General features: G+C 44.1%; 3 protein-coding genes across 4 annotated transcripts; 1 reads left to right on the forward strand and 2 right to left on the reverse strand.

Annotated features, from left to right (window-relative positions):
* Positions 1-5,660: 5,660 nt before the first annotated feature.
* LOC121972194 (calcium-dependent protein kinase 20-like) lies at positions 5,661-8,236 on the forward strand. Its single transcript, XM_042523888.1, has 7 exons — positions 5,661-6,596; positions 6,839-6,982; positions 7,055-7,207; positions 7,289-7,404; positions 7,473-7,640; positions 7,708-7,938; positions 8,019-8,236. Exons 1-7 carry the CDS (start codon positions 5,918-5,920, stop codon positions 8,175-8,177), a joined length of 1,650 nt encoding a protein of 549 aa, XP_042379822.1. The 5' UTR covers positions 5,661-5,917; the 3' UTR covers positions 8,178-8,236.
* A 45-nt stretch (positions 8,237-8,281) lies between these two features.
* On the reverse strand, positions 8,282-10,274 carry LOC121972188 (putative pentatricopeptide repeat-containing protein At5g52630). The gene has a single exon (XM_042523874.1). The coding sequence runs from the start codon at positions 10,255-10,257 to the stop codon at positions 8,461-8,463; it is 1,797 nt and encodes a 598-aa protein (XP_042379808.1). The 5' UTR covers positions 10,258-10,274; the 3' UTR covers positions 8,282-8,460.
* Positions 10,275-12,484: 2,210 nt separating this feature from the next.
* Positions 12,485-16,669, reverse strand: LOC121972203 (probable serine/threonine-protein kinase DDB_G0291350). 2 transcript variants are annotated; one of them, XM_042523906.1, is made up of 6 exons: positions 16,396-16,669; positions 16,000-16,142; positions 14,922-15,056; positions 13,819-14,004; positions 13,300-13,424; positions 12,485-12,848 (listed from the first exon to the last, which is right to left on the reverse strand). In XM_042523906.1, exons 1-6 carry the CDS (start codon positions 16,598-16,600, stop codon positions 12,623-12,625), a joined length of 1,020 nt encoding a protein of 339 aa, XP_042379840.1. In that variant the 5' UTR covers positions 16,601-16,669; the 3' UTR covers positions 12,485-12,622. The 2 variants fall into 2 exon arrangements, with proteins under 2 accessions (XP_042379840.1, XP_042379832.1); XM_042523898.1 differs by having other exon boundaries at positions 14,922-15,065; positions 16,396-16,668.
* Positions 16,670-17,317: the final 648 nt, after the last annotated feature.

The following is a 17,317-nucleotide window of genomic DNA, read 5'->3' on the forward strand; positions in this document are numbered from 1 at the left end:
GACCCGACTCGAGTTGACTTGACTCGAGTTGTATTTTGATGTTTGACTTGGGAAGATTGTTTGCAACCTTAGGTCAAGGTTGACCTAGTTGTGTTGCATGTTGATGTTTGACACTCGTGAGAGAGTTCTATTCTTGATATGGGACAAGAATAGATGTTTGGGAGATTATTGGTGCAACCGTAGGTCAAGGTTGACTGGTTGACTGATTCGGGAAAAGTCCAAGTATGGAGACTTGGCGGAAAAGTCCAAGCGGGGAGCTTGGAAAAGTCCAAGTATGGAGACTTGGAAAAGTCCAAGCAGGAGCTTGGCGCGAAAAGTCCAAGTATGGAGACTTGGCATCGAAAAGTCCAAGTATGGAGACTTGGCGGGAAAAGTCCAAGTATGAAGACTTGGCACGGAGAAGTCCGAGTGTGAAGCCAGGCGGTGGAAAGTCCTAACTGGATGTTAGGCGGTTGGAAAGTCCCGGTGAGTGAAGCTGGAAAGTCCTAACGGGATGTTAGGCGGTTGGGAAGTCTGGTGAGTGAAGCCAGGAGAGGAAAGTCTGGTGAGTGAAGCGGGGCGGAAAAGTCCCGTGAGTGAAGCAGCAGATTGGAAATCACGGTGAGTGAAGCCGGTGAAAATCCTAGTGAGTGAAGCTAGGTGAATGAGAAAGTCCTAATGGGATGTTAGGCAGTGTGAAATCCTGGTGAGTGAAGCCGGTGGAAAGTCCTGGTGAGTGAAGCCGGGCAAGGAAAATCCAGATGGATCAAGGGTGATCGGACATCCGGTGTTGAGAAGTCCAAGTGAGTGAAGCTTGGCATATGGAGTCGGAGAGGGCTCGGTGAGCTCGTTCTCCGAACTAGGTTAGAGAGGGCACTCTAAACCGAGTTGGATCGGTCGGTGACCGATCCGGTGATCTGCGTTTGCCCTACCGACCGATCGAGAACATCGGTGGCTCACCGATTGCAATCTGATCGGTCCGGAGACCGATCAGGAACACTCAGAAGAAAACTGAGTGCAATCTGATCGGTCTGCGGACCGATCAGGTGATAATATCGCGGAAGGGAGAAGGGAGCTCGATCGGTCTATGGACCGATCGAGGTCCTCTGATCGGTCCACGACCGATCAGACCAGCGCCAGACCGATCAGGCTGGACGATCGGTGCCAAGGGCCTCATGCGCCTAGGCTGATCGGTCTGTAGACCGATCAGTGTTCTAGCCGTTGCGACACAACGGTTAGTTTCTTCGCTGTTTCTTCTTCGCAGGTATAAAGGATCGAGGCATCTTCTGTGCGAAAAACTCTCCTTCTTCCTTCTTGCTGTTCTAAGTGCTGCTGTGCTTGAGCTTTGTTGAGCTCCTCCAAAGCTTCGCGTGAGCTTCCGGCTGGGTTCCTGCTGTTGTAGGCGTCGCGTGAAGTTGCTGCTTCACCTCCAGTCGACAAGAAAGCAAGCAATTGGTAGAGTGCGATTGTATTCATATTGTATTGCTTTTCTTACTGCTCTTGTACTCTTTGTTTGCTGTTGCAAACGTTTGTGGCGAGGTTTCTCCACCCACAAGGAGTATATTGTATTAGCCGGTTCTCCGGGGACTCATCCACCGACGGATTGACCGGACTCGTCCACCTTACGGACACGCCGAGGAGTAGGAGCCCTAATCTCCGAACCTCGTTACATCCTCGTGTTAAGGTTTGGTTTTCTTCTCTTTCGTTTCTTTGTATTTTCCGCTGCGACTAACCTAATTGTAGGAAGAAACGAGAGCGATTTGGGGCGGCTATTCACACCCCCCTCTCTAGCCGTACGAAAGATCCTATCACGGAGATTAGGGCTCCTACTCCTCGGTGTGTCCGTAAGGTGGACGAGTCCAGTCAATCCGTCGGTGGATGAGTCCCCGGATAACCGGCTAATATAATATACTCCTTGTGGGTGGAGAAACCTCGCCACAAACGTTTGCAACAGCAAACAAAGAGTACAAGAACAGTAAGAAAAGCAATACAATATGAATACAATAGCACTCTACCAATTGCTTGCTTTCTTGTCGACTGGAGGTGAAGCAGCAACTTCACAACCCAAACGCAGCAGCTGGTCGACGACTGGAAGCTCACGCGAAGCTTCGGAGGCGAGCTCAATCAAAGCTCAGTTGAAGCAGAAGCTTCAGCAGCAGAAGAACAGAAGTTCTAGTAGCAAGGAAGAAGAAGAAGATTTGCAGCAGCAGCCCTCGACCCCTTTATACCTGTGAAGAAGACAGCGAAGAAACTAGCCGTTGCTACGCAACGGCTAGAACCTGGACCGATCAGGCTTCAGCCTGATCGGTCGCGGGGACCGATCAGGCCCTGTGCTGATCGGTCCCCGGACCGATCAGAAGCTCTCCCAACTCTCTTACAGACAGGGAATCGCTCGTCTCTAGATCGGTCGTGGAGACCGATCAGGCATACACCTGATCGGTCCCTGGACCGATCAGGAGCTTCTTTTCTCCGCTTCTGATCGTTGCCTGATCGGTCAGTGGACCGATCAGGAAACACTGAGTATCACTGGTTCGGTCTGCAGACCGATCGAACTCCTAGGTTTAGAGTGCCCTCTCTAACCTAGTTCGGAGAACGAGCTACCGAGCGCTCTCCGACTCCATATGCCAAGCTTCACTCACTTGGACTTCTCAACACCAGATGTCCGATCACCCTTGATCTATCTGGATTTTCCCTTACCCGGCTTCACTCACCGGGACTTTCCACGCTTCACTCACCAGGATTTCCACACTGCCTAACATCCCAGTTAGGACTTTCTCACTGCCTGGCTTCACTCACCAGGACTTTCCAACTGCCTAGCATCCCAGTTAGGACTTTCCCACTGCCTGGCTTTACTCACCAGGACTTTCCACACTGCCTAACATCCCAGTTAGGACTTTCCCACGTGCCAAGCTCCCTGCTTGGACTTCTCCGTGCCAAGTCTCCATACTTGGACTTTTCCAGTGCCAAGTCTCCATACTTGGACTTTTCCCGTGCCAAGTCTCCACACTTGGACTTTTCGTGTGCCAAGCTCCCTACTTGGACTTCTCCGTGCCAAGTCTCCATACTTTGACTTTTTCCCGAATCAGGTCAACCAGGTCAACCTTGACCTACGGTTGCACCAATAATCTCCCAAACATCTATTCTTGTCTCATATCAAGAATAGAACTCTCTCACGAGTGTCAAACATCAACATGCAACTCAACTAGGTCAACCTTGACCTAAGGTTGCACCGACAATCTTCCCACGTCAAACATCAAAATACAACTCGAGTCACGTCACCTCGAGTCGGGTCAACCAGGTCAACCTTGACCTAAGGTTGCACCAACAATCTCCCCCTTTTTGATGTTTGACAACACCCATAATCAAGTTAGGTTAACCCGAATCAGGTCAACCAGGTCAACCTTGACCTACGGTTGCACCAATAATCTCCCAAACATCTATTCTTGTCTCATATCAAGAATAGAACTCTCTCACGAGTGTCAAACATCAACATGCAACTCAACTAGGTCAACCTTGACCTAAGGTTGCACCGACAATCTTCCCACGTCAAACATCAAAATACAACTCGAGTCACGTCACCTCGAGTCGGGTCAACCAGGTCAACCTTGACCTAAGGTTGCACCAACAAAAACTTCTCGCTAAGACCTCATCTTCAACCTTTGTCCAACTTGAACGCTTTCTTATACCCTCAGCATTTGAAACCGCCTTTTCTAAATTGACCACCTCAATTGGGGATTCACGGTCGGAAAGTTGAGTCTCCGGGACAACAGTCGGAGTTGCAGGTTCATTCGACATCGAAGGAGTGAAAGACAAACCAGTTGTGAGTGTGGTACCATATCCATGAACAACCGACGACGTGAAATACGGATGACTCATGTTTTGCCAATATTCGGCTGGAAGCGGTTGATATGGAGCTCGAGGGGCATAATTCAGATGATTCATAGAATTTCCAAAATCTTGAAAATTTTGAAGATTTTGTGGAGGAAATGACATATTGGGAAATGAATGTGAGTATTGATAATTTGGTGGAATTTGTGGATTTTGGGAAGATGAATATTCTTGCGAGTTGTTTGTAGAATTCAAGAAATTTGTAAAAAAATGCTCTACTATTTTCATCCATTTCGGATAGAAAATAAGATGGTAGGAACTTGAAAAAATCAATGGGGAGAAAATTTAGAGAGTAGAATTTAAAGAGCAGTATGTTAGAATGAAAATATGTGTACATATTGATGGATATTTATAGATGAAATTTCGAACTAGCCGTTAACTAGCCGTTAAAAAATTAACCATTTTATTACCTTTTATTTTTAAAATTTATAATTTTTTTAATAAATAAAAGTAAAAAATTATATATATACACATGGGGTGGGCCAGCCCTGGCCCACCCTATGAAGGCTTGAACGCGTTCAATGTTCTGAACGCGTTCAAGCGATGAACAAAGAAGGGGTCATTTGCAACGCCACGTTAAATCTACAGTGCCATTATAACGCGGCTTTAACATGGCGTTGCGGATGCTCTTCCATGACGATTAAAGTCAATGAACGGTCAGTACTCGAGATTAACATGATCATAAGTTTCGACCGAATGGTATAGCCGATCAGATCCCGAGTCTCTTAGGATCGATGAAATCTCGAGTTGTTTCAATGTTATTCGGAGTTGAGCCTGCTGGGTCACGTGGGGCTAACACGGGCACGTGTCTCGGTCAGGTGGTATGTCCGATCAATCCTGCTAAGCACACCACTCGCCCTGACTCTTTGGCCAAGCAGAGAGGCAGCCCTTGAGAAGATTATCATTATTTAGTCAACTCGACCATGTACGCAATGGGGTCCGATCAGACGTTAGAGGTGACTCGATCGACTTACCATTAGAGTATATCAAGAGCCCATCAACCCAATGACTTAATATTCCTTTTTGACATTTATATAATGGTTGTCAGAAAATCACAGGAACATTCTCTATACAGTCTTTACAATAGAAGCTTCCACCCTACAAAGCGTAAAAGTGATGCGTCTATTTTTGTAAAGGTGTTAGAGCATCAGAATGATCGATCATTTTTTGGAAATGCATCAATATTCGAGCACAAAGAAAAATTGACACTGTATAAAGGATCTCCTCCTAAAAGCGTAGATACGTTACACTAAGTTACTTACTACGCATTCAGAACTTACTATTCTTTAGATTGTTCACTATATTTTTCTTCCTCTTGATCACTTAATTGATTTGAGTGTCAGAGTGTTTGTGTTGAGCACCTCTCTGATCTAGTTGTTGACGTTTTTTTCCTCCACATTCTTTTTTGATATGCAGGATTGTTCGACATTCTCCACTTCCAGTACAAAAGTCTTCTCACGATCAATAGCAAAACCACTTACCTAGCGCACAATCTTTCCTAATTTCAGATAAAATTACCCTAGTCAAAGATCATTAAAATTAGAGATTATATTACTAATCCATGATTTTTTCCTACTTAAATTAAGCTGGTCATTATCTTTGTTGGACTTATTTGATGCATCTACAAGATGTGACATTGATTAGCAAGGTAAGTATTAAGAAAATAACTAAACATTTTTCTTAAATATTTAAGATCATTTTATTTTACAAACTTAAAATAACCAAAAAAAAAAAAAAAAAAAAAGATAATAATCCTGAAAATATGACAATCATCTCAAGCATATTCTAACCCTGTTCATCACGTTAGTCAACCAGGTCCAAAATGATTTACGAGAGTCAAACCAAGTCCAAGCCCTGCTCTTCACGTTACTTTTCTTCAAATCCTACTGCGACGTCGTTGACCAATCAATCGTATTAAAATCTCCGGCGATCTCCTCTCTTTGACTCCTCTGCGAGATATAATTGGGGATTCTTCCTTAATCCCGGCCTCAAGCTCACATCTTTGGCTTCTAAATCCAAGATTTTTGCAAAAAATCGAAGCTTTGATTCAATGGGGATTTGCTACGCTGTTCCCGTCGATCCAGAGATGAAGAAGGCGTCTTTGACGCCGCCGCCGCAGCCGCCGCCGTCGGCGGCGGCGGGGAAGAAGGAGAAGAAGAGGAAGACGAAGAGGATGAATCCCTTCTCGCTGGGCTACCACCGCGCGGCCGCACCTGGCTTCGCCGTCCTCCAGTGCCCCAGCGGCCGCGACATCGCCGCCAGGTACGAGCTCGGCCGCGAGCTCGGCCGCGGCGAGTTCGGCACCACCTTCCTCTGCACCGACCGCGCCACCGGCGAGCGCTTCGCCTGCAAGTCCATCTCCAAGCGGAAGCTGCGCACGACGGTGGACATCGAGGACGCGCGGCGGGAGGTCGAGATCATGCGCCACCTGCCGGCGCACCCCAATCTGGTCAGCCTCAAGGAGACGTACGAAGACGACGGGGCGGTGCACCTGGTCATGGAGCTCTGCGAGGGCGGTGAGCTCTTCGATCGCATCGTCGCCAGGGGACGCTACACCGAGCGCGCCGCCGCTGCGGTCATCCGCACCATCGTGGAGGTGGTGCAGATGTGCCACCGGCACGGCGTGATGCACCGGGACCTCAAGCCGGAAAACTTCCTCTTCGGAGACAGCAAGGAGAACGCCCCTCTCAAATCAATCGACTTTGGCCTCTCCCAATTTTTCAGACCAGGTAATTCATTCTATACCATGATAAAATTAATTTATCATCGTGTCGTGTGATCGGAAGGTCACGGATTTAAGTCGGAAGAATAGTATTTTACGATGTAAGATAAGACTACATATAATAGATCTAATATAGTCCTACCCTTTCTCGGGAACCATATTGATACGAACTTAGTGTATCGGATTGCTTCTTTCTTTAGTCCCTATAGCAAAATCGACATGTTTGTTATTGTTGCGTCACATGTGCAGGCGAGCGCTTCACCGAGATTGTTGGCAGTCCCTACTACATGGCTCCTGAGGTTTTACTCAGAAACTATGGCCCTGAAGTTGATGTTTGGAGCTCAGGAGTCATCCTCTACATCTTGCTATCCGGTGCGCCGCCATTTTGGGGAGGTATGAAAATCGCATATCGTGAAGCATTTTAGATTCAAGTTTCATGTTGGATATGATCTTACATTGATGCAGAGACTGAACATGGAGTCGCGGAGGCGATCATTCGTTCGGTTGTTGATTTTAAAAGAGACCCATGGCCTAAAGTTTCCGACTATGCTAAAGACCTTGTCAGACGAATGCTCGAGCGGGATCCAAACAAACGTTTAACAGCTCAACAAGTTCTCGGTATCACTCAGTAACTCGCTCACTGTCCCTCAATCTGAGGGTTGCATTGCTAGATCATGTCATGCATCACTTGAATTGCAGATCATCCTTGGTTGCAAAATGGGAAGAAGACCCCCAATGTCGATCTCGGTGAGAATGTTCGGGCACGATTTCAACAGTTTTCGATGATGAACAAGTTCAAAAACAAAGCTCTCAAGGTACATTTTTGCAATGTTTGATACCGATATCCGGTTGCTAGTTAACCATCTCCGTGATAATTTTACAGGTCATGGCGGAGCATTTGTCGGTGGAGGAAGTCGCGGACATAAAGGATATGTTCGAGAGTATGGACATTGACGACAAGGGGAAGATAACCCTCGAGGAGTTCAAATATGGCTTGCATAAGCTCGGCCACTTGGTTCCTGATTCAGACGTTAAGAGGCTAATGAAGGCAGTAAGTTTCAAACAGTTTGGATTAGTCCTCATCATACTAATGATATTGAACTCGTCTACATTGGCAGGCTGGTGTGGATGGAAATGACACCCTCGACTATGGAGAATTCGTCGCGATCTCGATCCACCTGAAAAGGATCGGAAACGATGGTCACCTCCGTGAGGCCTTTCGATACTTTGATCAAGATGACAACGGATACATAGAGATTGAAGAGCTGAGGGGTTGCTTGGCAGACGATCTGGGTCCAAACCCTGATGAAGTAATCTACGCGATAATCCACAACGTTGACACCGATAAGGTCCGTATCTCCTATCGCCGCTACTTTTGAAACCTAATTAGATTGAAACAATAACTGAGAGCTTGGTTCCTGGCCTGCAGGATGGGAAAATAAGCTACGAGGAGTTTGCGACGATGATGAAGGCCGGAACAGACTGGAGGAAGGCATCGAGGCAGTACTCAAGGGAGAGGTTCACATCCCTCAGCTCCAAACTCGCAAAGGATGGATGGATGTTCGCATCAACTGGGAAATTATCGTAAACATCTATCAGATCACTTTGTCTGTGTTGCAATGTGGTGGTGTACATATCGTGCCGGACACGGATTTGAATCGTGAAAATCTCTCGCAATGTAAAATAAGATTGCTTAATAGATCCAATATAATTGATCCTTCTCCAAAATCAACTTCAACTTCATGCATCGATCTGTCCTTTTATCTGTATGTGTATGCGATGACCGAAATCTTTTTGGAGGTTTAAGGGGGAAGAATTGCCCTTTAAACTGAGGAAGTTATTGAACTAAGGAAGAAAAAGGTTGGATTGCATCACCAGTAGTCTCCACAGGAGCAGTCGCCGTGGTGGAAGCTGTGGAAGCGGTGGTTGTCCCTCAGCACCACCACCCGCGGCGTGCACTTGGTCAGCCACTTGATGGCCGTGTGGCAATCGGCGCACACCCTCAGGTTCTTCATCACCCTGATCGGCTGCCCCTCGGCCACCAGGAGCAGGCCCAGCGCGATGGCCAGCCGCTCGCTGTGGTACCTTATCGCCGCCCTCTTCTCCTCCCCGCCGACGTCCTGAAGGACTTCCCTCGTGTCCGCCACGTACCCGGCTTCCTCCATCCTCCGCTCCACCTCCTCCAGTTTCGCGTATATTTCGTCGGTCCTTGGGTGCGACCTGTCACTGGACACGAAGGTGTGGACTTTTCCGGCGGCCTCCAGCCAACTCAGCCCCGTCTCCTTGCGCACGCCGCGGTCGCGCATCGCCTTCCTCGCGCGCGCTGCCTCCGCGTACCGGCCCGCCGCAGAGTACGCGTTGGATAGCAGCACGTGGGCACCCGAGCTGAGAGACCCTGTTTCGAACAGCTTCCCCGCCGCGTACGCCGCCGTGTCGGCGTCCTTGTGGATGCGGCACCCGGTGATGAGCGCGCCCCAGACCGACTCCGTCGGCGCAATCGGCATCGCCTCGATGAAGGAGACCGCCTCCCTGATGCGGCCCGCCCGGCTGAGGAGGTCGGCCACCGCCGCGTAGTGCTGCGGCCCTGCCTCGATGCCGTGCTCCGCCATCAAGGCGAAGTAGCGTTTTCCGTCGTCGACGAGCCCCGCGTGGCTGCAGGCGGTCAGTAGGCAAAGGAAAGTGATGAAATTTGGGGCAAAGCCGGCGGATTTCATCTCGCTGAAGCGGGCGAAGGCGGCGCGTGTGTGGCCGTGCTGCGCAGAGGCGATGAGGATTGAGTTCCAGGCGCCGAGATTCCTCTGGGGCATTTCGTCGAACAGCTTGTAGGCATGTTCCGCGATCCCGCATTTGGAGTAGAGCGAGACGAGGGAGCTGCCGACGAAGGGGGAGGAGTCGAAGCTAGTCTTGAAGCAATGGGCGTGGATGCTGGAGCCGAGCTCGAGGAGGGTGGTGGTGCTGCAAACCCTAATGACGCAGGAGTAGGTGAAGTCGTTGACCCCCGGTGGTTCGAGCTCGGCGAGGGCGGTCTTGAACAAGCGAAGAGCCTCGGTGTCGAAGCCAGACTCCGCGTAGCCGTAGATCATGGCGCTCCAGGAAACGACGTTTCGGTTAGGCATCAGATCGAACAGTCGCCGGGCGTCGGCGATTTGGGAAGACTTGGCGTACATGTCGACGAGGGAAGAGGCAACGAAGACGTCGTCGGCGAAGGGGGTTTTGAGAGCGAGAGCGTGGATGGAGGAGGACAGGGAGGTAGAAGATATGGCAGCGGCGGCCTTGGCGGCGGAGGGGAGGGATCGGTCAGAGGGGGCGACGCCGGCGAGGAGGAGGGAGCGGAAGGCGGAGAGGGTAGGGAGGGGGAGGCCGTTCTGCGTGAGGGCGGCGAGGAGGGAGGACCAGGCGGCAGGAGGGCGAGGGGAGGGGGAGTCGTCGAAGGCGGCTCGGGAGTGGAGGGGGAGGCCGCAGCGGGCGTAGAAGGTGATGAGGTGGTTGGAGAGTGGGCGGAGAGCGGCGGATGGGGAGGAGAGGAGACCGGACTTGATGAGGTGGGCGTGGAGCTGCTGGCCTTTAGGGAGGGATCGGGCGGCGGAGAGGGAGAGGAGGAGATCGGCGATGCCGGCCGGCGAAGTCGGCAGCGATGCCGGCGGGCGGGAAAGGCAGGGCAGCAGCATTTAAGCACCGCTGGAAGACAAAGTGACGCCTAACAGTATGTATACCCGTGCCACGTAAGCTAACTCCAGTTGGCGCTTGTGCAAAATAATTTATTTAGTTTTCTTCTTAAAAACTAATTTTTGTTTATTTATTTCTTTATTTGGAGGGAAGGAGTAAAACTAAAATTATTTTCTTAGACAAGTTCAACCTAAACCTAAACCAATTTAAAATAAATCTTTAGAACTCAAAACATTAATTCCATTAATCATAAAAATTGAAAATTAAATTAGAAAAAAATAGTTAAAACAAAATTTGATATATAAGAGCATCGATAAGAATAAAAGAACAAGGTTGAGAATATAGAGAGCATCATTATATGCATCATTAAACTTATTATAGACTTTTAGTTGAAACGATGGATCGCAAAGTAGGCAAACACGAACTGTTCGAATTCCTCTAAACCTCAACTTAGGCTACAACACTGGCACAATCTAATTTATCATAGTGATTCGATCGAAACCACCATTGCAATAGCTTCGAACATCATACAAAACTAAACTTAAATAGGCTCAAAATTTAGACCTCAAGCCATTCATAAATGGCTTCAATTGTTCTTCGGAGGGTGGATTGTCGGAAGGTGGTAATCTGAGCTGAAAGGCATAACCCCAACAAAGAAGAAGAAGGGTGAATTCTACGACTCGACTCACACTCTACTCTCGGCTTCTCCTCTTCTCCATGCCCACATTTTCTCACAGAGCTGGGATTTGCACCTGTACTCAGCTTCATGCTGCTGCTTACTTCTTCCTTCTTCCTTCAGTTCTTCAGCCGCCATCCTCCTCACTCTGCCATCTCTCGGCACAAACTTGTCTCAATTCTGAAGCACTAAAAGGATGAAGAGTGCTGGTTAAACTGTACCTCATTGTTGTTCTTGTTCAAACGACTGTGAGTAAGGATAAGGAAGTCCTCCATAGAAACGAAAGAGATGCACACAAGAAGTGCAGTAATTGTAGACCTCAAGCAGAAAGAATGTCCATCATGCGACACAAAGGGGAAAGGGGGAAGAAAAGAAAACAGTTCAAAGATTCAAGCTTTATAAGCTAGGACCGTACCTCGTAGTAGGTCAAAGCTAGGTGGGGTTACAACTTACAACATCTTCGTTTGCATGCCTCCATGCATGCGACGATGCTGGTGGTCAAAATTGCAGGTGCGAGGGTTTTTTTCCGACCAAAGGGAGTTGATGCACTAAATTAAGGGCTGATGGGCTTTGTCGCCAGAGGGAGCACGAACTCCATGCCATGGTCCATGCCTTTTTTGCTTGTGCCTCACTCCTTTGGACTGCGTTTTCGCAAGCTTTGCTAGGTCAATGGGGACCTGAAGAGTAGTTAAGGGCAAATTTTAAACTTTTGAGTTGGGCTGAAGTTTCTATCTTTTTATTGAAACGATACTATTTTATAATGTCAATAACGGATTAAAGTTGAAGAAAGGAGAGGGGAAAAAAAATCTATGCCAAATAAGTTTTAAATCTTGTTCCATATTGGATGAAACCGTTGAAACATATCATTCTAATTCAAAATTAATATCATTTAGTACGACAGTGTCTCATTTTACTTTATCTTCTCCCTCTTTCAATCTCCAATCTATCATCCATACTATAATACTAAAATAATATTTTTCTAATCAAAGATTGAAACTACAACACGATTCAAAATTCTAAACCTTAATACTATGCACAATGCACAATAATTTAACCTTAATACTATGCACAATGCACAATAATTTAACCTTAATACTATACACAATGCACAATAATTTAATGAATCCAACATTTATCTTAATTTAACGTTAATTAGCAAACTTAAAACCAGCTATCACAGGGTAATTTGTCATGGACAAAGCTTAGTTTATGGCGAGTTTGAAGGGGAAGAACTAAGAAGTGCAGTATCAGCACACTTCCACACAAGAATCAGACTCTTAGTTTACTCCATTAAAAATCTGCCAGTCTTCAACTAGAAGAACCCTAATCTCGTATCTTGCTTCCTTGCACGGTTTTGATGCTCGATCGAGTGCAGTAGCAGCAGCCATGGCGGCACACAAGATCATGAATTGAAGAGCCAGAGGAACATGGGGGCTCCTAGGAAATGCTCATCATTGTTTTACCTCATCATAATTAGCCAAACCATAAAGAACACAAAACTCAGATCTTCCATGCTCTTGAGGAGTGGAGAGCATGTATGGCCGATGGTGATATATCATTGTTTAAACCTCTTCTTCCAAGAGGCAATTAAGGAACAAATGACCAACTTCAAATTTTATGATTTTTAATCCATCTAATTCAACTTTAAAACAAAAGGCTAATCCACAAACAAATTTTCCATACTTCATACTTCAGGATGAGTCCTTGGATATGAGCTTGTCAACATGGATGATTATATCTTCGATGTTTGGCCGCACTGCAGGTTGGGGCTGTAACATCCATGCGACAAACTGGCGGAGGCTCTCGGGGTAAGGGGGGTTTGGTTCAGATGGCCATTTGATCTGGGCGTTCATGACTGCTAACTGTAAGCTACCTCCTGATTCGCCGAGCACATGCTCGAAAGGCGAGGTGCCATACCTACAAGGGCCAACAGCTGATCTGTTATAGGCTTTAGAAAGAAAGATCTAGTCCCATTCAGTGGAATATGACCATGAAGATTGAATTTAAGCCAACAGTAAAATCGAACTCTGAGCAAAAACTAATGTAGAGAGGACTAGCTGAGACAGGTAGGTATTACCACTCAACCAGTAAATCATATTTGAAAGGCTTCTTGTTTGATAAGAGGGTTTCTTTAGGAACTACAATTTGTTAATTTATATACTACTATACATCTAGTTTATCAAATGCTTAATTGGCAATTATATGTGCCAATGCTGTACTTTCCTGGGGAGTAGATCCTGATAAGTAAATGCCCATAGACAACTAAATGAACACATTTTGAACTATGTTGAAAGAAATTTAAAATAATAATAATAATAATAAAGACACAATGAAAAAGAAGGAAAACATAGGGTGTAAAATATCTCACATTATTGCATACAGCGTACATCCAAGAGACCATATATCTGTCCTTTCATCAATATTCGCATGGCTCGGGCAGTCCCACAGCTCAGGAGCCCGAAAAGGTGCGGAACAATGCTCACTAGCCCACTCCTAGCAGAAATTCATCGAACAGACAAAAAATAGGCTTAACCCTCTGTCAACTTTTGTTAGCAACATGACTTACATCTCAAAGTTAGTAGAAGATGGAAATAAAAAAATGTGATTGCAGCAAGAACATAAATCCTAAAAATAAATTGAAGCAAGATTACCAAACTATTTTGAGCATACTAAAATTAGTTTCACCAAGAAACACACTGAAGCCTAGAGATAATCCCGGAAAATGATGATTCTCTAGAAGAAAAATGTCACTACAAAATAATCCTAGTCCTTTCAGATCTTCATTATTTCAAACTTCAATGCTTTACAGAATGTAATTACTAGTGAAAAAACATGTATAATGTTCAAACCAAACACTTCTTATAGGGTAAATTTAATTTATTGATACCTGTAACTGCAATGCCTCAGACCTTGAACGAATTTCTTTTCTCGCTGGCCGTGCACTTCCAAAATCCATTAAAATAGCAATAGGTGGTTGCCCTTTCCTATGTGTTATGAGAACATTACCTGGTTTTACATCATTATGAGCATATGGAGGATCAAAACTGTGCATGTGCTTCAGGCCATCACAAAGCTGCACATAAATAAAAGACAATATGTCACTGGAATTCATAGAATGCTAAAATTACCAAAACAGAAGACTATATAAAAATAGAAGCTTGAGAAAACAACTAGTCGTGTTTAAATTATGCAATTGTTGCAAGCCCCTTTATATGCCTCAACAACTATGAATATTATGTGAGAGAGGCAAAGATGCCAAAAGTTTGGCAAGCAAGCTGTTGGTGTATGAAAACAATGAGAATTTGATCAAAGAAATGTACACCACTTTGTAGTTTCCAGTACGAGTTGCAGTTCAGTGACAAAATTTGATTAGCTCAAGAAAGAAAATAAGTAATGAAAACAAGTAATTCTTGCCATTTTATCTTATCTTATTAGCACGTTCACCATCCACAGTTGTACATTTCAGAAGAAGTGAATGGTTCAGTGAAATCCTTTATTGAGCAACTTATTTTGATTTATTTCAATCTGGTTGTTAGAAACACCCTGCTCTAACTTCATATTCTTCTTTGTTAAGATTTTTTAGGCAAGATAGAAAATAGACAGAGATCCTGTTCTCATTGGTCCATATTTTGTCCTTTTAGAAGAACAGAAGACAAATCACAGAAACATAAGGAGAATAGACAATAGATCATGTTCTAATCTGTCCATATTTTGTCCTATAGAAGGAACAAAAGATAAATCACTGAAACACAAGGAGAATAGACAACAGATACTTTTAACACATGGATAAAAATCACCAAACCACATTATACTTAGTATAAAAGGAACAAAATTACAAATCTAAGCAGTTAAAAAGGTGCCAAGGAGAACTATGTCCAATCAAAACCAAATGCATTTGACAACTGAATCAATTTTGATGAAGTGCAGTGTTGTAGGTTGCATACATTGAGAATAAATGAACCAAAAACGAGGAACAAAAGATAAATTTACCTGTCTGAAAATGTGAAGAACCGTGATTGTCAGAAAAGTTTCCTTCTTTGATTGCATAATTTTAGCCAGGTCTAGTAAAGTTCCATCCAGATGAACAGGGAACAATAAGTAGGCTTCATGCTTTCGTGACCCATCCTGTGTACCCTATATGCAAATCAATAGAGCAGTACTACAACTTATCACATTGAATGCATATTTCATTTAGAGACGCATAATGAAAGAAAACAGTATGAGAAACCTCTTTAGCACAAATTGTCCTACAAGTTCATAAGAAAAAATCTCAGGAATAGTCCACATGTCAACAAACCCATTTGTCAATGAACTTCTATCTACAGAGTAAACAAAATTAAATTGATAACTAGCAAGCATGTTGCAAGTAATGATTGGATAATAACCCATATGTCAATGAACTTCTATCTACAGATTGCTCTTGCAAGAAACCTAAGTGCACTGTAGCAAGAGTTTACTGTAATATATTCTTAACTTCATAGCAGCCAAGAGATCGTATTATAGCATTTGAAGAAGAATTTGGTATAGAGAAACTTAAACTTCATAGTCCAGCCCCACAAGTAATACACATGCTTGCAACCTCAGAAAAGGAATCTGATTGCAATATACTTAGAAACTAATAATACTAATGCAAAAGTATGACAAATACATTTAACTGACCTCCATCCATATCAGATACCCTATTCAAAGGTTTTACCCTAAATTTTGGATAGGGTAGCTAAAAATCCTTTGCATTAGCTACCCTATCCATTCCCTAAATTATGCATTTATAAACAATACTTCTCTAAATTTAGGGAATGAATTCCATTCCCTAAACATTATAAAAGAGAGAAAAGAAATAAGGAAACTAATATATGGTATATTGAAAAGTGGATATTTAAATTTAATAAAGTAACTTTTTTACCCTAAATTATGCATTTTGGATAGGGAAGCTGGTGTGGATGCTCAAACCATTAAAATGGATTCATCAAGAAGCTAAGTGATAAATATGAATGCTTACTTTCAATTATACATATAAAAAAATAGCAGCAATCATGGAACAAATTTAACCTAAATCAAACGTAAGCACCTTAACAGGAATGATGGCATGATCAATGAGAGGAAGTAAACTAGGATGACTGAACAGGGATGAGACGCGGATCTCCTGCTTAACCAGCTCCAGCTGCTCCTCCGTCTGGATGATGACTTTCTTCATAGCGTATGTTCCATCATCTAAAGAAAAGAATAAACCATAAGATTTGCCGCTTTGTACACTACAAGTAAATAACCTGCCCCAAAATTTTTCAGTCATCCAGATCGTTCAACGAGTTGCAATTTTTACCGGATCCAACGAGCTATTCCGAAAATGGAGCATGTGATAGAGTATAAGTAACAACTTCAAAACCCGGGGGGGATAGCCGATCAGCTAAAATCAAGATTCGGTTTTGAAGAAGGAAAATGAAGAGTGAAGGCATGTAGGGCGGACCTGAGATGTGGGATGGATTGATCGACTTCTTTTTAGCGAGACTGGAGTTGCCATCGGCGACGACCTCTTTGACGAGGAAGACGAAGGCGAAACCGCCCTCGCCGAGCTGCCTGAGGATCCGAAAACGGTTGTCGTTGATCCAGACCTCGCCGCCGCCGTTGACGGCGTCGTAGAGGGCATTGAGTCCCGAGAAGGAGCAACCCATCTCCTCCTCCCCTCCTTCTCTTTCCTCTTGCCCTCTCTCTCTCTTAAACCTTGAAATTATTAATAAAACCCTAAAATTATCCTTAATCATAAGAAATTCATTGTGAAATTAATTTTATGTAAATAATGTTTTAATTATCTCATGTCCGTGTTTAGGAAGGTCATTTGAGTGACTTTCAAAATGTGTAATAGGACAGTAAAGAAGTGGAGCCGAGTTGAAATTTAGAGTGGTCAAAATTTATTTGATTAAATAATCAAGTCAAGCTGAGCCGAGTATAAAATGAATCAAGTTTTTAAAATGAATATTTAAGCTCGGTTTCATTTATTTTTTATGAATTTGAACTTTGATTGAAACTTGACTTGAGATTGGTAAGCTTGACTTTAACTTGGTTCAAGCTTGGTTTATTTAGATGTTATCAAAATCTCAATTCAAACTTGTTTGATTATTTAAAATTTTTAATTGTTTTATTGATTATTGAGCTTAATAATTTTATTTTATTTTATTTTATTGTTTATTTAGCATATTAAAAAGAATTTTATTAATGAATATGATTCGTGAATAATGTTCATGAACAACGTTAACAAATTGAACACATATGTATTCAAGTTTGTTTGTTTAGTTTAATAAGCTGTTTAAACTTGTTTGTTTAATTAATATTATGTATATTGAACGAATATAAATAAACTCTTATCAAGCTAAACACTAAACTTATTCACA

The sequence above is a fragment of the Zingiber officinale genome, chromosome 1B (genome assembly GCF_018446385.1).
Source record: "Zingiber officinale cultivar Zhangliang chromosome 1B, Zo_v1.1, whole genome shotgun sequence".
NCBI classification, from domain to species: Eukaryota; Viridiplantae; Streptophyta; class Magnoliopsida; order Zingiberales; family Zingiberaceae; genus Zingiber; species Zingiber officinale.

Coding starts and splice junctions, on each gene's coding strand:
- LOC121972203 (XM_042523898.1), bottom strand. CDS start 16,600: ATGGGTTGCTCCTTCTCGGGACTCAATGCCCTCTACGACGCCGTCAAC. Junction 16,143..16,395: donor CAATCCATCCCACATCTCAG/GTCCGCCCTACA, acceptor TCTTTTCTTTAG/ATGATGGAACATACGCTATG. Junction 14,005..14,921: donor TTCTTCACATTTTCAGACAG/GTAAATTTATCT, acceptor ATTTATGTGCAG/CTTTGTGATGGCCTGAAGCA.
- LOC121972194 (XM_042523888.1), top strand. CDS start 5,918: ATGGGGATTTGCTACGCTGTTCCCGTCGATCCAGAGATGAAGAAGGCG. Junction 6,983..7,054: donor TGCGCCGCCATTTTGGGGAG/GTATGAAAATCG, acceptor ACATTGATGCAG/AGACTGAACATGGAGTCGCG. Junction 7,208..7,288: donor AACAGCTCAACAAGTTCTCG/GTATCACTCAGT, acceptor CTTGAATTGCAG/ATCATCCTTGGTTGCAAAAT.
- LOC121972188 (XM_042523874.1), bottom strand. CDS start 10,257: ATGCTGCTGCCCTGCCTTTCCCGCCCGCCGGCATCGCTGCCGACTTCG.